At 55.4% G+C, this 18,680-nt stretch overlaps 1 protein-coding gene across 1 annotated transcript in view; it reads left to right on the forward strand.

The window, feature by feature from the left end:
- The window catches only part of ITGA3 (integrin subunit alpha 3), a 45,536-nt gene extending 27,644 nt beyond the window's left edge, over nucleotides 1-17,892 (forward strand). Inside the window, exons 10-26 of the mRNA XM_006276682.4 lie at nucleotides 362-448; nucleotides 667-734; nucleotides 1,254-1,390; nucleotides 2,807-2,953; nucleotides 3,997-4,094; nucleotides 5,673-5,838; nucleotides 6,359-6,427; nucleotides 6,761-6,840; nucleotides 7,616-7,693; nucleotides 8,164-8,266; nucleotides 8,348-8,524; nucleotides 8,890-9,003; nucleotides 9,514-9,627; nucleotides 10,361-10,459; nucleotides 10,808-10,933; nucleotides 12,644-12,795; nucleotides 15,423-17,892. Coding sequence (XP_006276744.1) covers nucleotides 362-448; nucleotides 667-734; nucleotides 1,254-1,390; nucleotides 2,807-2,953; nucleotides 3,997-4,094; nucleotides 5,673-5,838; nucleotides 6,359-6,427; nucleotides 6,761-6,840; nucleotides 7,616-7,693; nucleotides 8,164-8,266; nucleotides 8,348-8,524; nucleotides 8,890-9,003; nucleotides 9,514-9,627; nucleotides 10,361-10,459; nucleotides 10,808-10,933; nucleotides 12,644-12,754 — 1,774 coding nt within the window. The 3' untranslated portion in view covers nucleotides 12,755-12,795; nucleotides 15,423-17,892. The remainder of the gene's footprint in view (nucleotides 1-361; nucleotides 449-666; nucleotides 735-1,253; nucleotides 1,391-2,806; nucleotides 2,954-3,996; nucleotides 4,095-5,672; nucleotides 5,839-6,358; nucleotides 6,428-6,760; nucleotides 6,841-7,615; nucleotides 7,694-8,163; nucleotides 8,267-8,347; nucleotides 8,525-8,889; nucleotides 9,004-9,513; nucleotides 9,628-10,360; nucleotides 10,460-10,807; nucleotides 10,934-12,643; nucleotides 12,796-15,422) is intronic.
- The last annotated feature ends 788 nt before the right edge of the window (nucleotides 17,893-18,680 follow it).

An 18,680-nucleotide genomic window follows, 5' to 3' on the forward strand; every position in this document is an offset into this window, starting at 1 on the left:
GCTTTTGAGTTCTGAAAGCAGTAACGCCCACCCTTCCAGGCGCTGTTACACAGGCCCCAGACTGACAGGGGTATCATTCGACCACTGCTGCATTGGAACCAACAATCTCCAAGGGCAAGGCTCCAGGGGTCCTGTGCAGCCCCCTTGCAGGATGGGATGGGGATTGCCCTAGCCCCTGCCTCCTTAAGCCCTTCACTGTGCCCTGGACAGCCCCACAGGCAGAACAAAGGGAGCTGAGCAGCCCCGGGCACTGGTAACTGGAGATTTTAGGGGTCGCTTCTGTGACGGAAACAGCCATCTGGCCCTGATGGGTGCTCAGCTGATGCTTTTCTCTCCCTCTGTCTGTCTCTCCCTGTGGCAGAGCTCGTCCCGTGATCAACATCCTGAACAAGACCTTCACAGTGACCCCAAGCCTGGTAGATCCAGCCAAGTGCAACCCCCACTCCTGGTAAGGGCTGCCTCATCCCATGATTGCCCACCTGGCGGTGGGGTGGTGCCCCAAGGTGTAGCTTTGCATGGTGCTGCCCATGCAGGTCATGGCTAGGGAGGGCCCAGTGGTCCTGAAGCACATGGCAGCTAGGCAGCTCCATGGCTGGTGCCAGAGCAGGAAAGTTTCTGCTGGCTGCTCCCGTCCCTCTGACCCAGTCTCTTTTCTGTCCTTTGCAGCATCCGGGTGCAGATCTGCTTCTCCTACAACCAGAGTGCCGGAGACCCCCAATACAAGGAGCGAATTAGTGAGTGGGTCAGGGAGGGAGGGGGTACTCTGTAGGGGGGAGGAGTTGGTGTGTGTCCATGCATTTAAGTAATAACAACAGTAAGCGTACACTGCAAAATGTGCAGTGGTGTGTGTGCGCAAATGTGCAATATAAGCAATGGGGTGTGTGTAGTGGTGTATGAAGGTATACATGCAGTGGTGCATGCATGTGTCTATCAGTGTACAGTGGTGCGCAAGCAGGTGTGCAGTGCGTGCTGTGGTGCATGCACACACGATGGCACAGGTGTGTGCAATGCTATGCAGGCACATGTGCAAGATATGTGGTGGTCTGAGTGTGAACATGCACAGAGGTGTGCATGTCTGAGCAGTGGTGAACATGCAGTGAGATGGGTGCCTTGACTCGTGCACACATGTGTATAGTGGTCTGTGTGCAAGCATGGTGTAAACAACACTGTGTCTTGGCAGGCATTGGCCACTCCACAAAGTCAGTGCTGCCTTGCCAACACCATCTCCAGCTCTGCTTTCCCTCTCTCTGCAGATCTGCTCTACACTCTAGAAGCTGATAGGGACAGGCGCCCGACCAGGGTGAGATTTGCTGGGACGAACTCTGCTGTGTACAGGGGCGTCTTCTCCTTGCCAGACACCAAGTGCCAGGACCTGGAGCTCCTCCTGCTGGTGAGAAAAAGGCGGTGCAGACCCTGCTTTGCTAAGGCATGGCAGTGGGGCTGGCACAGGTTGCCTGGTCTCTGTGATGCCCTGCTGAGAGCTTGTGGCCAGGCACAAAATGGGCCTGGGAGTAGAGAGCTGGGCTGGGGTGTGCCATGGGCCCAGCTCATGGGGTGTATGGGGGTGTGGGAAAGGGGGGTAGGGATCACAGGGGGCATAGCAAGATTCAGAGAGACTCGATAAAGTGAAGGATTGGACCAAAAGAAATCTCATGAGGTTCAATAAAGACAAGTGCAAAGTCTTGTACTTAGGACAGAACAATCCCATGCACCAGAACAGGCTCGGGACTGACTAGCTAAGTAGCAGCTCCTTAGACAAGGACCTGGGGGTTACAGTGGACAATAAGCTGAATATGAGCCAACAGTGTGTCCTTATTGCCAGACGGCTAAATGGCATGCTGGACTACACTGGTAGGCATGTTGTCAGCAGATTGAGGGAAGTGATTCTTCCCCTCTGTTTGTTTGGCACTGATGAGGCCACATTTGGAGTACTGTGTCCAGTTTTGGGCCCCCCACTAGAGAAAAGATGTGGAAAAATTGGAAAGTGTCCAGTGGAGGGCAGCAAAAATGGTTCAGGGTTTGGGGCATATGACTTCTGAGGAGAGGCTGAGGGACTGGGCTTATTTAGTCAGCAGAAGGGAAAAGACAGGGGGGATTTAATAGCAGCCTTCAACTACCTGAAGGATGGTTCAAAAGAGGATGGAACCTGGACTGTTCTCAGTTATGCAGGATGACAGAACAAGGGGCAATGGGGTCAAATTGCAGCAAGAGAAATTTAGGTTGGATATTAGGAAAAACTCTCACCAGGAGGGTTTACAGCACTGGAACAGGTTACCCAGAGAGGTTGTAGAATATCTATTCTTGGGCTTTTTTAAGACCTGGCTAGACAAAGCCTTGACTGGGATGATCCTGCTAGGATCAGGGGGTTGGATTAGACCTCCTGAGGTCCCTTTCAATCCTCATTTTCTTTGATTCTGTAACCCAGCAGGGCATGGGTTCTTATCTCCCCTCAATTCCATATAGCTGACCAGGTCCATGGGCTGTGAGATCTGCATGCTCTAGGCTGTGGATTCAAGTGTCCAGACTGGTTGTGGTGAGCCCAGGTGGTTGCACACCCCCTGATGAGTTTGATGTGCCTCAGACACAGTGGACAGGGAAGCACATGAAGGAGAACTGTCCCCTTGTGGCTGGCAACCAGGGACCCCTGACAGGGGACGAGTGTGCTGGGAAGGGATCTTGTCTACCCTGGGGGTGAGGGATGTATGGACGACCTGGCTTCCAGGATGTCCCTGTTGGCAGGCCTGGTTCAGCCTGGGGGGGTGCCCCAGCCAGCATCATGAACTGCCCCCTGCTGTCCACTCTGCAGGAGAACATCCGTGACAAGCTGCACCCCATTGCTCTGCATATGAACTACTCACTAGAGGAGAAGCAACGAAGCTTCCAACTGGGGCTGAATTCCCTCAACGCCTACCCTGTCCTGAATGAGGACCAGCCCCGGGAGAACCACACTGAGGTGAGGCAGCCTGAGTGGGGAGTGGCTGGACAGGGCCGGGCCAGGCAGAGGGGAGCAGAGCTTGCTGGCGCCTGCTCAAAGGACATACCAGAGTGTGGGGTGGAAAGGCCTGTGTGGCTGTCATCTGGGCAAGGACAGGGAAGCAGGACTCCTGGGTTCCCTTGCCAGCTCTGACGCTGTGATCGGGGTATGGGCAGGGGACTGAGAGCCAGGATTCTGGGTTCCACATCCTGCTCTGACGCTGGCTCTGTGTGAATAGGGGCTGAGCAGCAGACCAGCAGCCAGGACTTGTGGGTTCTGCTCCCATTTCTACATCTCTGACCCTGGGCTAGTCTGACTGTCTCAACCTCTGTGCCTCAGTTTCACCATGTGTAAAACAACAGCAGGAGAACCCTAGAACCCTGCTGAGGCTTTTGGGGCTCCACTCCGAGGCTTTGCTCTGGCCTGCCACTCTGCAGCAGTGATGAGCCCTGGTATTTGGGTTAAACGGGTCTCACCGCCCACCTCCTGGGACCATAAACTGCCTGCAGCTTGGCAGACAGCCCAACTTTGCAAGGAGCCCTCAGCAGTGAGGGTGTGAACATGGAAGCCCAGGGGACTAGGATGCATCCTCTTCACCTTGGAGGGTCCCCCAGTGTGGGGTGGGGTAGGAGACATTTCTACCTTTCCCCCTCTCATGCCTCTCCAGATGCCAAGCCTCCCCTGCAGCAGCCCCTTGGCACCCCCTGGTAGCCAAACAGTGCATGGCAGCGGTGCCTTGGCACTGGTACTTCCTCTCTTACCACCCACTTCCTCTGCTCTGGATAGCGTGCACTGTGTGTGGGGGTGCTGCTCCAGCCTGTTGCTAATAGAAACAGCCCTACTACCCCTGCTGGTCCTGGTGGTGCTGCTGGGGCTATACTGAAGGAGGATAACAGCTTCCTACTGAGGGTGGGCATTAGAGCTGCTCTGGCTGCAGGGTGCCAGGTGTTGGGGGAGCAATTGGGGGGCTGTGGACTCACAGCGGGGCAGGGGCTGGAGTCACCAAGCATACCTGCCCGCAGATCAACTTCCAGAAGGAGTGTGGTCTCGACAACAAGTGCAACAGCAACCTACAATTGACGGCTGCCTTTGTTGGTGAGCAGGGCCAAGTGCTGCCCAGGTGAGGATGAAAGAGGTGGGCTCCATAAGGGTCCTGGAGGGGCACAAGGAATAAGCATTCAAGGGAACCAGCCTCAGGATGGGGGAGGGGGTCCCAGCATTGTGCCCCCAGCTGGCTCAGGCCTGCTTAATGCCCTGCCCTGGGATGGGGGAGGGGGTCTCTTCTGAGCCCCATCTGTGTGAGGGGTGGGGGTCTCTTTTCCTGTGTGTCACACTTCCACTCCCATCTGACTGCCATCAGAGCAGGATGCAGGCCATTGGCTTGAGGTTGCAGTGAAGTAGGTTTAGACTGGACATCAGAAAAAACTTCTTCGTTGTTAGAATAGTGGAACAGACTGCCTAGGGAAGCTGTGGACTCTCCCTTAACGGAGGTGTTCAAGAAGAGGTTGGACAGTCACTGGTTGGGGATGATCTAGGCCCAGCTGTGCCTGTGTTCTGCTATGGCTATTTCACATGCTTCTGGGCTTTGTGGGTTGTAGGATTGGGCTGGAAGGGAATCCATGCCCCTCCTGCCCATCCATTTCTGCTACTTGTGTTAGGTGTGGGGCTTTTTAAAGCCTTCTTCAGAGGCATTGGATTCTGGCTGCAGCCGAGGCTGGGGATTTTGACTGGGGTGTGCCAGTGCTCCTGCTGTGATTTAAAGCCAGAGATTACTGGCTAAAGTGTCCTGGCCTGCTGCTCAGGGTCAGACCAATTGCCATACTTGGGATCAGGAAGGAATTTCATCCCGTGGTCCGATTGATACAGATTAGGGGTTTTTGCCTTTCTGTGTAGCAAGGGGCCTGGCCATCTGCCTGGGATTCTTTAAGCACATATTTATAACCTTTTATAGAAGCAGGATACAGGTTTTCCTCACTTTATGCGGGTTCTGTATATGCAAATTCACTCTTATGTGATGACCCTTTTTATACCAAAAATTTGTTATATGCGAGATAAATTCACTCTGATGCAACTGGTGTGGTGGAAGCCAGCAGTTAGCAGCTTTGTGTGGTGCATTGTGGGAGTGACGTGCACCAAACTATAGTCACCTATGTGGATCTGTGCTCCTTGCTCGTCTGCGACGTGTGTGTCTGTAGTTGCCATCCCCATTATCATAGTGCCCTGTGCTTGTGTACTGTCTGCTGTTGGTGAGTACCAAAATTGTCTAGTAAAAGTGGTAGAAATGGGTCTGGGGGTCAATACAGTCGAGGTCTTGGAACTTGTCCCTATGTGTTGCATTGTAAAGTGGGTTCCCTTTATGCGAATTCGAGTTATGTGCGGTTTTCCAGGAATGCATGTACAGCATAAAGCAAGGGAAACCTGTATTGACTGCCATGTTTTACCCATGGCAGGTTAGGGTACTAGGTCTTGTGTTGTGTCAGGGTTGATAGTAGTTTTACAAAGAGGTTAGGTTATGGATTTGTATGGAATAGTTTGGATAGGGATGATTCTGTCATGTAGGAAGTTGGACTAGATGAACTATGGAGGTCCCTTATAGCCCTACTTCTCTGTGATTTCTATGGTAAGCCCAACCCCCAGCCAGCGAGGCCCCTCTTGGCAGGTCTCTGAGGAAGTCCATGCTGATGTTTCTCTGGCACAGGATGAATGGGACCCAGGTGCTACTGTACAGCCGGGACGTCAAGAAGCTGCATCTCAGTGTGGCCATCACCAACACCCCCACTACGAAGGCCAATGGCGAGGATGCCCACGAGGCCCTGCTAAACATTACTGTGCCCCCCACCCTGCTGCCCTCCTCTGTCCGCCCTGTAAGGAGCCATCCCCATCCCCTTTACTGTCCAGCAGAGGCCAGGCCTCACCTCCTGACACTATGTAGGAGAGCAGCATAGACCTGAGCCCCAGGGCAGATGAACCCTCTGTTTGTCTGTCCACCCAAGCTCTGGGCTGATTTCCATGTGGGGTTCAGAGTCCTTGCTCTGCTCCACTGATGGGCACCATGCCCAGGCAGGGCTAGGGAAAGCCATGGCTGGGCGCATAGTTGCCCTGGTGCTTTGCAAGCAGGCTGTACTGCCAGCTGGGGTTGGTTAACCCAGGGGGAAACCAGGGCTAGGATATGGGGCTGGCTTCCCCTCCCCAGGGGGGAGTATGGTGGGGCAGGGGGCCTTCTCTGGGATGGGGCGTATCACGGTTTGAGTGCTCAGGTGGGGTGTGGGGCACAGGAACGGAGCTGCTGGGGTGTGTGACCTGCTCCCAGGAGAGGGCCAGGGGGCTCTTGAGTGAGGCTGAGCAGCCCTGCTGATGCCTGCTTTCTCCCTTCTGCCACCCCAGAGCGGTGCCTGCACCTTCGAGGAGACAGTGCTGTGTGAGCTGGGCAACCCCTTCAAGAGGAACCAGAAGGTGACTCTGTCTCAGTGGGGATGTCAAGGTCCCTGGGCGTGGGGCAGGAACACAACCAGTGGGGATGACTGAGGGGATAGGAGTGCGCCAGAGTGAGCCCCCTTAGGGGGCAAGGCAGTCTGTGAGTGGCTGCAGGTGTCCTGTGGTCCTGGGATCAAGACCTTGCAGCAGTGCACCCAGGATGGGTGACTGCTGTGTCTGCAGCACGATAGGTACTGCAGGCACCCTCCAGCAGGCAGCTTTGCTGGGAAAGCCTGGTAGCATCTTTGCAGACCCAGCCCCCTCCTACCCACTCCTATGCCAGCCTGGTAGCATCTGTCCCCTCTGTTCCAGATGGAGCTGATCATCACCTTTGAAGCCATTGGGATCACACTGGACACACGGGAGGTCATGGTGGAGCTCGAGCTGTCCACGTGAGTCCCCTTGCCAGGATCGGGGGGAACTGGGTCTGGCTCCAGGGTTGGGGGTGTGGGTTAAACAGTTGTCAGGGTAGAGAAGTAGGAAGCAGTGTCCAGCCTCTCTGCTGTGAAGGATCCATTTCTCACAACATGCTGCCCCATGTGCCCAGGAATAACCTACTGCAGATTGGCAGTTGCCTCTGGGGGAAATGTGACCACAGACCAACAGTGCTTAGTAACACTATACAGTGCTATAGGGTGGGGGTGGCCAATCTACGGCATGGGGGCCACAAGTGGCATGGGCAGACCCTGCATGTGGCACATGGCAGAGCAGGGGGAGGGTGGGGAGGCAGGCAGTATGGCAGCAGGTCAGACAGGAAGCAGAAAGCAGAGCAGCAAATCAGGCAGGGGAAGGAAATCAAAGTGGTACTTAGGGAGGGCATAGAGCTTAATTTGTAGCACATCTGCCCACAAAGGTTGGCTCCCACTGCTGTAGGAGAACACAGCATCCCACCGACACTGGTGGGATAGTCCCAAAAGGGGCACAAACATGACAAGGGAACTTTTCTGTTTAGCAGGGGCCAGGACTAACTCTGAATGATGGCCATGCTGGGGCATGAGGGTGGGCACTACCTCAGAACAGAGGGCATCCTTTATTGAGCCCCGCACCTCCCCTTGCAGCACGGGTCTGTTTTGTGGGTGCCAGGTAGGGGTGTCTCAGCCCTTGTACCCGGCAGCAAGAACTGAGGTATAGACCAATGTAACGCAGCCTCTGCCTTGTCTCTGGCAGGCTGAGCTACCAGGAGGACCTGAGGCCGGTGTGGGCTGAGTTGCTGGTTGACTACAGCATCCACACATCTCTTGCCGTGTGCGTATCTCCGGGCTCCCCACCATACCCCCCCCCCGGGGCCCAATCAGATGCTGGTTTCCTGAGTCCAAGCCTCTCCCTGGCACCTTCTTCTCAATAAAGTACCTGGCCTTGCCAAGAGTGTGCACATCAGAGTGCTTCTGCACTGGACCCCATGGCTCCCAAGAGCGGGCTCCCTGGGTAGAGCTGGCAGGATTTGAGGTCCAAAGGGCTCAGTTCCTTTGCAGCAATGCCTGCTGGGATAACTACTCAGGATACTGCTGTGTGTGTGCTCCATGGCCCTTACTTCATGGCTGGCTGGAGCCTCCCAACCCCCCACCCTGGCCTGACGTCATGCCAACCCTAGCAAGACCAGCCAGCAATCTGTGACTCATCTGTGCCCATCAGATGCCCCCTGCAGCGCCTTCCCAGCCTTTGCTGTGCCCTGGGCTGGGCTGCCTCATTCATAAAAAGTGTTCTACCCCTAACAGGACACCCTCCCAGGTGCAGACGTACTTCAGTGGAACAGTGGTGGGGGAGTCGGCCATGAAAAAAGAGGCTGATGTTGGGAGCCCTGTCAGGTTTGATTTCAAGGTAAGGATGGTGCTCCTGGTCTGGGGCTAGGGCTGCGGGGAGAAGTCAGGGCCTGAGTCCAACCCGGGCTCTGTTTTGCAGGTGAACACCAAGGGGGAGGCGCTGGGCTCCCTGGGCACCATTATCTTGGGCTTCAACTGGCCCTATGAAATCCCCAATGGCAAGTGGCTGCTGTACCCCACCGAGATTCTCGTCAGAGGCGATGAGAGCAGACGCTGCCAGCCACCGGGGGAAGTCATCAACCCCCTCAACCTCACCGTGAGTCTTGCACTGTGGCCTGGTAACCTGGTCCCCTCCTGCTGTCTTGTTCCCCTCTTTTCTTTCCCTCTTCTCGCTCCTTCTTCTTGTCCTTTGCTCCCTTTTTCCTCCCCCTGCCCTTTCTTTTTTCTCTCCCTGAGCTGCATTCAGCAGCCCACAATGGCACATGGCATCCTGCAGGAGGCAGCACTAACCTGCAAGCAGGGTGGGCAGGCTATGGTCCCACTTCAGTTGCCTCATGACAAGAGCCATGGTTTTGCCCGGCAAGGTGGTCAGCTGGTCACTGCTGGTCTTCACTGCCCTGGGGAGCTGGGGGCAGGTGCTGTGCATCTGACGGGGCCCTCACTAGCTTGGTTCCTCTGCAGCTTGTGGACAATTTCTCCTCACCCCGGCGGAGACGTGAGCTGGAGACAGCGCCGCACACCGAGCTCCCCATCACCCTGGCTGCTGCCAAGAAAGCCAGGTCACAAGTGGAACTGGTGAGTGTCCCCCACTCCCTGCCCCACAGCAGGTTGAGCCCTTCCTGACCATGGGGAGAGTGTACCCCTGGTACTGACCCTGGCCCACGGTTCCAGAGAGAGGGACAGAAACATCCTGTCCCAGAAGTTGGGACTTGTGTGGTGGAGTTGAAGGGGAAATCTGCTGGAGCCTGTAAAGGGTCCATGACACAATTGCACAGTTGTGGCTAAGCCCATGAGCTGGCAGCAGTCTCTGTCTTCCATGTACAGAGAGCTCCTACCCCTGCCCAGGACTGTAAGTGACTGGAGTTTGGAGCCCACTGCTGGGGCATAACAGCAGTGTGAGTGGATCGTGATAGGGGTCCTTGCCTGTCCACACCCCATTGGTCCTTGGGCCAGACCAAACCCACCTAGCTGGGTCCCAAGCCCAACCTGTCTCATACCACTGGGCTGTAGGCCCACCCAACCCCAGACTGCTTTGTCTTGCCTGAGCTGCCCCGCTAACATGGCAGTCTCTGTTCCTTCCTGCAGAACTGTGCCACGGGCACATCCCACTGCATCTGGATCGAGTGCCCCCTCCATGATACTAGGGCATTGACAACTGTCAGCATTCGAGCACGTGTGTGGAACAGCACCTTCATCGAGGTCCGTGCCCAGTCCCTGCTCCCCTCCTCACAGAGACCCAGCTGGATGTTGGGATCCTGCCAGGGCAGATCAGGCTCACCCCTCAGTTACCCCCAAAGCACCTAGAGGAAACAGTGACTCCACAGGGGGCAGCTTATGTGGAACTCCCTGCCCCAAGACACCCGGGGCGAGGGGAAGAGGGGGAGAGTCTGGGGCTGCATTGGGCCTGACTGCCCAGGTACCCAGCTGGAGTTCGGAGGGGAGGGAGTGGCCAAAAGCCACAAGAGAAGGCACAAGGCTGGGGGGAGAGTCTTCTCTCTCTCACAGGCAGCCATCCAGGTGATCCCCTTCAAGTCTTGACCTCAGTGTGTCTTGGCTTCTCTGCCCCAGTCTTCAGGTCAAAGGGTCTCTCTGTACCATGTATGCAATGAGTTTGGCAGGTCTTGGCCTAGTCCCTCATGGCAGTGTCCATCTCTCACTCCAATGGCTGGCACTATTGCCCCCGTTCCCAGCAGCCTTAGCAGAGGGAGTAAGAGTCAGCGATGCACAGAGGCTGCACCCCCTGCCCATGCCCAGGGATTGGGTAGGCAGGGAGTGCAGAGGAAGCTCTTCCTGCCCCTGCCAGACCTGCTTGGAGTTGAACACATCTGGTCTGTGGGTTTAGAGTGGGTGGGGGAAGGGTGTGGGCTACTTCTGGCCCAGTCTGGACAGTACCCTCCCCCACCTCACCCCATCCCTGTGTCTGGGTGAACAGGAGTACAGCAGCTATGACCGCATCAAGGTGGAGGGGCAAGCCACCCTGTTTCTCCGGACCAACGTGGCCACCATCAACATGAAGAACCACACAGTGCAAGTGAGTCAGCTCTGTTGAGCCCATTAACATGCACGTGCCCTTTTAAATCCAGTGTCCCATGCTGGGAGAGGCTGGGATTGTCCCAAGCCAGTGCTTCTGCAATGCCCCTTACAGGGAATGGCTGGGGTATCTGGGAGTGCCCCACAGCCACTGCAGTGTCCCCTGCTGCCTGCAGCAGGCAGGAGCTCCCCCAGCAGCCAGCGCTTATCCCATACAGTGCCCCCCAGTTTGCACTGGAGCTGCTGGATACCCCAGTGCCAGTCAGGCACTCAGACGCAGGCTGCCCCGCAGTAGCTGTAGTTACGGCTTCACAGCTGCCCCCATCTGAGCATGTGGCTTGGCTTCCAGTTCTTTGTGGACATCGATTCAGAGCTGACAGAGGAGCAGCCGGCGGAGATTGCGCTGTGGTTGGTGCTCTTTGCTGTGGGAGCTGGGCTGTTGCTGCTGGGGCTGATCGTCCTCCTGCTCTGGAAGGTGAGAGAAGGGACAGTGACTCCATTCAGGGGAGGAGGGAGCCCTATCCTGTGTCCAGGTGGATACAGGAATGGCCAGGAGTGAGTGGCACCTCCCTGGGATCTGGGCTGAGGCTTGGCATACTCACGACACCAATGGATGTGTGCTCCTAGGCAGCTGGTGACCCGGTGTTGTATATTGCCATCCCTGCTTTCAGCATGGCCAGAGCCCTTACTTCTGAGGCTCCCAACCTGAATATCCTAGGCTGGGAACCCTGCAGCCTTCTATCCCATTGCCAATGGCACTTAGCACTATGACACAGCCACTTCTGGGGTGGAACATGGGACTCAGTTATGTTGTTGGATTGTACCTAAAGAAGCAGCTAGAGTTGGTTAGGGAGATTGAACGTAATCACCCATGCTGGGGTGGGGTTAGTGCCCTGTTTCAGGCACAAACATCATGGGAGTTCAGTCGGGTCCTCTGTGTCATGCCTGACAACATTTCAGTGCTTCACATCTCCAGGCCAATGTATAGGGCTCCAGCATGAGCAGTGACCCCTACTACATAACCAGCACTTCCTAGCTATCTCGCATCCAGGACCCTCCTGGCAAACCCTGCTTAGCTTGGCAGAGCTGACTGATGTGCTGTGACGGAGATGAGCTACAAGGCTGCTCCTTAGTGGCAGGGGTGGAGGAGAGGATCTTCAGGGAAATCGCCTGACCCTGTGGTGTCTCAGCAGTTTGCCTCTGAGTGTTTAGAGCCAGGAACATGAGCTGTTCCTGGGATCTCCTGAGCTGTGTCGCCCCTGCCCGACAGGAATCCTGAGTCTGTTATGCAATGGGAGGTGTCTCTGCAGACAGCCTCTCACAGGCCCTGGCACTGTGCTGTGGCAGCTCCCACAGCCTCGCTGAGCACTTTGCAGGCACAGTGGTAGCAGCCCCCTGCTCTGGGCAGCAGGGAGCAACAAGATCCAGCCTGCCTGGGAACTCCCAGTGTAAGCGGGGCTCCTGGGGCACTGGATTAGTACAGTGCCACTCTATGGTCCTCCTTCCCTCCCTCACTGAAGCATGCCAAGCACATGCCCCAGAGTGGGGAGAGCAGGCCAGGCTGCTCCCCCTCCCCACCCCAGCAGACAGGTGTAACTTGGAGCAGTCCCTGGGCTGCTCTACCATAAGTCCAACAGAAACCTGGGAGTTCCTCCTTGCCACCACTCAGCCTACAGGGCTGCTCCAGCCTCAGTTCAGCTGCAGTCCAGGCTGAAGGGCAGGGCCTTGCACACCTCCTGTCCTTGCAAGCTTTGCCTGTGGGGCTGCAGGGTGCAGAGAAGCATCTGCAATTGGTATGTCACCAATAATGGCAGTGATGAGGTAGGACCTACCTCCTGTGACCTCCAAGTTGCATCAGCTCTGCATGGAGCTGCATTGGGCTGAGGGCACCTCTGATCCAGGGGAGCCACTTCAGAGCCACTTCAGCATGCTCCCCCTTCCCCCACCACACCATCAGTGCCCTGAAGAGAGTCCAGTCTGCACTGGGTCAGTGTGAAGTTCAAGTGATCCAGAAGGTCATACAGTGTATCCGTTGCACAGAATTATGTCACTGCTTCCCTGAGACCCAGTGCAGGCAGAGATCCACCCTTCACCTTCCCACAAGATGCGGCCACTTCTGGGCTGGAGCATTCCTTCCTGATGGCCACCCCACCACCCCTGATCAGTGTTGCCTGCTTCCTTGTAGTGTGGCTTCTTCCGGAGGGCAAACACGCGAGCCATGTATGAGGCCAAGGCCCAGAAGGCGGAGATGAAGATCCAGCCGTCTGAAACGGAGCGGCTGACTGACGACTACTAGCTCAGGGCCCCTTTGCTCTGAGAGCCTGCTCCAGCCTCTCGGTAATGACCCAGGGGCGGGGCAAGGCACAAGGGGGCGGGGCCTCTCATATCTAACTTTGCACCCTGTCCCTGTGATGCCTTCCCCTGTTACCCTCTGCTCTGCCTGGATGGCAGCTCTCTTCTCTCTCTCTCTCCTCTCCAAGGGGCCTTCTGAACCTCCATGTGTGTAGTCCAGTCGCATCCTCTCCTTCCCAGGGGTCAATGCTTTTGACTGCATCCTTCAGCTGGTGTGTTCTGATCACTAATCCCCCTCCACTCTTTCCCAGCTCCCCTTTGTGCTGCCTCACTCTGAGTCCTGTTCAGGCTCCAGGGAGAAGCAGGTTGTAGCTATGTGTGCGTGTGCGCATGCTTGTGTGTGTATGTCCGTTTCACTCGATGAGATCCCACCCATGTCTGTAATTTGTCTCGCTTGCAGGAAGCAGACACACAACAGCTTTACATTGGTATAATCTGCCTTCATGCCGATGTAAACGTGGAGCAGACACAAGGTACAGTTCTGCATTGGTTGGTGTCTGTTGCTCCACTGTGGAGTAAAGTAACCCCTCAAAGTCATGAGTAACTATGCAGCCCTATAAGTTACATGAGTTTACAAGACAGTAGTCATGTTTACACAAGGCGCTGACTAAACAGTTGTTACTGTGCAGTCATTTTGTATTTGCATAAACACATACTAAGTGACTATGCAGTAACCAGTGTTACTGTGTAGTTGTGTCCCGGCATGGTTGCCTAGTGACGTTTACTGCTCAGTATCTCTTTACTGCTGCACAGTAGCTTGTTACCACTGCGTAGTAGCGTCACATGGTTCATGCCCAGCAACACTACTGCGCAGTAGTAACAAGCTACTGTGCAGCAGTAAAGAGCTACTGCACAGTAAGCATCTCTTGTAAACATGGCCTGTGTGTCTGCAACTCTGCTCTGTTTTCCAGGGTAGCTCTTGAACAGTGCAAGCAGGGTATTACTAGCTTTCTCACAACCTAGTAGTAAGGCAGTGTAATAGGGCCTGCTGTAGACCGCCGCTTCCAGAGGCCCAGTCCTCAGAGCACTGGGTTAGCTTGCTCCGGGATACAGTGATGCATGTTACACCAGTGTAAATGCTGCATGTCTGCATGCTCAGAACCTGCAATGAGAATGCCCAGCCCTGTGTGTTCTGCAGTCCCCAGGTTGGGAGATGACAGTAGTGGGGTAGGTGTGTAACAAACTCAGGCCTCTGAGGGCTTTTGCTGGTCACCAGTTGGAGCTAAGAAGGAATTCTTTCCCTTTCATGGATGCAACTGGCTTCTGTGGCTAGGGCGTTGCCTTCCTCTGAGGCACTGTGACTAGGACATTAGCCTCAGCCAAGGCTGGGGTTTCTGCTTGAGATGCACAGATGTTCCTGCTGGTTCTTAAAAAAAAACCCAGAGGGACTGGCTGGAGTGTCTTTCTCTTCCACTTCAGGGTCAAACCCACAGCCACATTTGGGGTCAGGAAGGGATGTGTCTCCCAGGTCAGACTGGCACAGACTGGGGGTTCTGCCTTTCTCTGTAGCATGGGGCCATCCTCTGAGCAGATGTTAACTAACTCCTTCCCTGTCCCTGCTGTTACCTGGGGCTGGTTGTAAGGTGTCCTTGGTGCTTCAGGTGCTGTTCTGGTGACTGGGGGAGAGTTTGACATGGTGCTTTGGGGGAGTCCACAGGTGGATGATCACACGCCAATGCAGGGCACTGCCCTCTATGGCCCAGGAAACCCCTTCCCATGCTGTGCTCCTACCTCAGGGCACCTATAGTCCCTGCTCATGCAGATACATGGGGAGAATGCAGTGCCCAACCAGGGGTGTATAGAAGGGAGAGGGAGCTGCCCATGAGGGGCAGTCATTGGCATTGCCTGTCCAGTTTCTCCACTTGCCCACCTGCACTGGAGACGCTGAGGGACATCACTGCCCTTGTGCCCCACATTCCCCACTGCTGACCCACTCAAAACAGCTGCTTCAGTGGGTAGAGCTGGGGAGTCCTGAGAGAGGGCAAGGGCAATGGCTGAGGAGGCTGCCATGCCATGATGGGGAGCTGAAGCCTAGAATGAATGGGTGTGGAGACCTGGCAGCCTCACGGTCAGCAGTTCAGAGTCATTCGCAACTGAGTCCCTGCCACTGCCCTCCTGCCAGGCGGTGTCTGTCTGTTTGTACAGCGGTCTGATTCACACCAATGTTTGTCTTCTCTAGCTTCACTGACCACCCATTTCTCAGCACAGCGTCTGGAGTCCTGTCTCCTGCTGGGGGAGTTCTCTCCTTTGCCCTTGGGCTTTGTTACTATTCTTTCTGTTCCTCTGGTCACACTTTTTCCCTTTCTCTTCTTGACTGTTTCTCCTCCTTCTTCTTTCTGCTTCCATTTCTCTTTCTGATTGCCCTGCTTTTGCTCTCTGATTTCTCTTCATTTTACTTTTTTGATTGTTCTGATCTCTCCCTCTAATGATACTGATTCCTGTCTCTCTGATTTCCCTTTCTGCTTGTTCTGGTCTCACTTTATGATTTCTCTGATCTCTCTCCCTCACCCTCTGTCTCTCTGTCGGCCTCTGTCTGGTTTCATGGTGCTGATCTCTTGATTGCTCCCTGGCCACCGCAGTTTGGTGCTAACCTATCTTTTCCCTTCGAGCAGTGCAACTTCTTCAAGCGGACCCGCTACTACCGGCTCATGCCCAAGTACCATGCAGTGCGGATCCGCCAGGAGGAGCGCTACCAGCCCACTGACGGCTTCCTGCCACGGAAGCACAAGAAACACTGGGTAACAAACTGGCAGGAGTCAGAGAAATACTACTGAACACTCCCCCCACAGACCTTGGCCCCCATCTGCTCAGCCAGTCGTTGTGAGCACGTTGCTACTGCATTCAAATAGCCCTAGGGCTATCCCCGCACCGGTGAGGGGCCTGCTGTTCACTCCAGGAGATGGCAACCCTAAAGCTTCCTGGAGGAGTATGTGAATGAGCCACCTAGAATCATCCTGGGGACCAGAAATCTGACATGAGGCCTGGCTAGGGGAACATGAGGGACTTGTTGTTTTGCACAAATGCCTTCTTTCTCTCACACTTACACACTCCTCCACAGACGAGGATACTGCTCTCTGTCCCATGTCACCGACTCTCAAAGTGCACTCATGCTGAGAGGGTGTGCCATCAACACCCCCACCCCACCTGTGCCTGTGTGCGCCTCTCCATTGCATATGTGTGCCCTGACACTTTTGTACAGACAGCACTTCTTCCCTTGCTGTTGCACACGTGTACAGATGATCCATTAAGCCCCATTGCACAATCCTAGCCTGCTGCTAATTATCCGTAAGAAATGTTGGGGCTGAGTGGAGATGGTGAGCAGCCCATGCACTATGTAACACAGCCCAGCACTGTCATGAAGTCACACTCAATAATGCCCTAGGGCACTCCGCCTCCCTGTCTCACTCTTCTTTGCACCTGGATGCCCATGTGGACTGTCACATGTGGCTTCTCTTGCACTGTTTCACTGATGTGAACACAGAGGTGCTCTCACCTGCACAGATGCTTACGTGCATGCACACATACACTCTCATTCTCCCTTCCCCACAATGCCGTTTCTCTCGCTGCTTCCCCCAGGCGTTGGTGATGTGTAGGAGGCGCATGTGCACCCCCTGTGAAAAGGCACAGCCGACACTGCTGGCAGGACCTGTGGGCAGTAGCTGCTTGCTGCTGCGCTGTGCCCCCCCGCTCCCCCCAGCACTGCGGCCAGTGCCATGCTCCTGCTGCTGACAGTGCTGCTGCTGCCTGTGGGAGCTTGCCATGCCCCCACCAGCCCCTGGGGGCAAGTGGCATTCATGGCCTCAGGAACATGCCAACATTCCCATTCAATCCCGGGACAAATTTCTTCCCTATTAACCACTATAATATCTCCCTGTAGCTTAACCGAAGGCGGTGGACCGCTCTGATTTTCAAGATCTCCTTGCTAAGCCTCCTTCTTTGGGGGTACCTCTGTGGTGGGGGTGGGGGGAGCTGAGGCAGTGCCCCCAGCTCCTTCATGGCTGTTCTCACTCAGTGCTGTACACGGGATGTTTTGCCACTGGAGCACTACATGGCAGAACTCCCAGTACCATTCTCTGAGACAGCCCCAGCCCCTTCCCTGGGGAGCAGCTGTTTTTTGGGGGTAGGTTGGCTATTCCTCTGGTTCTCCTCTCTGGCTTCTGCCTGAAATGGCAGGGCCTTCCCTATTGTCACATGTCTGGTCTGAGTCCTGTTGCCTGCATTCATGCCCAGAAATGCTAAGGGCAAAGCATTATGGGTACACCACAGTGGTTCTTGGCAGGGGCAAAGTCAAGCCAGTTCAGCCCAGCATGCCAACTCTTAGGAAAACCTCCTTCAGCTTTGCAAGGCCAGGGAGGCTTCATCAGAAAGGACCCGGTAGAAACAAACCAAGAGTGATATCTGTGAAGCCGAAGCTTGGCATCACAGGGCTGGGAGGTGAAATCCCATGTGGGCTGCCCTGGGCACAGCACTCTATGCCCTCCATCACCTGTGCCCGGTTTGTGGGTCCCAGCCTCTGCTTTTCCATGCTCCCTGGAGCACCCTACAGCCAGCACAGAGCCTGGTTGCATAGGCCTGGTATATGTGACTCAGTGTGGCATGAAGCCAGAAGCAGCTCCTGCCATGTCCTCACTCTTCATCTGGGTGACCCTTCTCCAGGTCCTGCTCCCATGTCTCCTTTCTGCTTGCTTTAGGCATTCCTTCCTCAGCCCGACCCTGCAGCTGGGCTCTGCAGCCCTGGCCTGCAGGAAGGCTCAGCGCTCATTCTCATGCTCTGATAAGGGGGGACTGTGGGAATGCCTAGTACTGGACAGGTCCAGGCCCCTGGCTGACAATAGACAGACCAGCAAGGGTGGTGGGCACCCTGGCTCCACTCGCACACTCTACACTCCCAATGTTCCTGTTCATGCCCACTGCTGGGGGGTTAAATTATTAAGAGTGTATCTATTTTTTTTTTTTTTTGCTGTCAATCACTGGAGTTTGTTTCTCTTTATGGTACTGGAGGTCCTGCGTCACAGCACCGTGTTGTAAATATGCTTGAGTGGTTATGATAGTGTCCAATAAAAATGGTTCCTTCGTTTGTAACTGGCAGTTGCCTTGGGTTGGGCTCCATCTCCCCTCCCAGCCCCAGGAAGCAAAGCACCAGGTCTGGATAGCAGTGCAATGCAAAGGCTATATGTAGCGTGGCCACTAGTGGGGGCTCAGGTACTGACAGGCTTTTCCCCTGGTGACCCTGTTGCAGAGAGGTAGTTAGCAGGGTTAGTCGGAAGTCAGGAGCTAATGAAGCAAGTCCTCTGCTTGCAAGAGCTTCTGCAGCACACCTCTGCTTCGGCCAGTCTGCAAAGGTGTCCGACTTCTGGCTGTTTATCTTGCCAGCCTAAGTCCAGCCTGGTGCTGTATCCTCTGCCAGTTGCAATCCCGAGGGGTGTTCTGCTGCGCCAGCATAAACCCAGAGCCGGGCGGTTGCTTTCACAGGTGCAGATCACCTTGCTCCTTACCTGTGGGTTTTTGCCTCCATCCCGTACAGGATCGTAGGAAATGAGGGCTGGAAGGGACCTTAGGAGCTCACCTAGTCCAGCCCCCCGCTCTGGGCAGCATCAACCCTGCCAACTACCCCAGCCAGGCGTGCCCGTCCGCCCCCTGCTCTTGAACGCTTCCAAGGATGGAGATGTCTGTTTCTCTGACTCGCCTGGTCCAGTGTTTGACCACCCTGTGGCTTGCAGCACCCCTGGCCGGGCTAGCGAGCTGCTATGCAAAGACCATTTGCCTCCCCCATCTCCTCCTTAGGCAGACCCTGTCTGTGCCCTGCAGGCTTTGGCCTGGCCCCTGCCACCTGTGCCGGGGCCCAGCAGGCGATGCCATGCGCCCAGCCC

This window comes from Alligator mississippiensis, chromosome 4 (genome assembly GCF_030867095.1).
Source record: "Alligator mississippiensis isolate rAllMis1 chromosome 4, rAllMis1, whole genome shotgun sequence".
NCBI classification, from domain to species: Eukaryota; Metazoa; Chordata; order Crocodylia; family Alligatoridae; genus Alligator; species Alligator mississippiensis.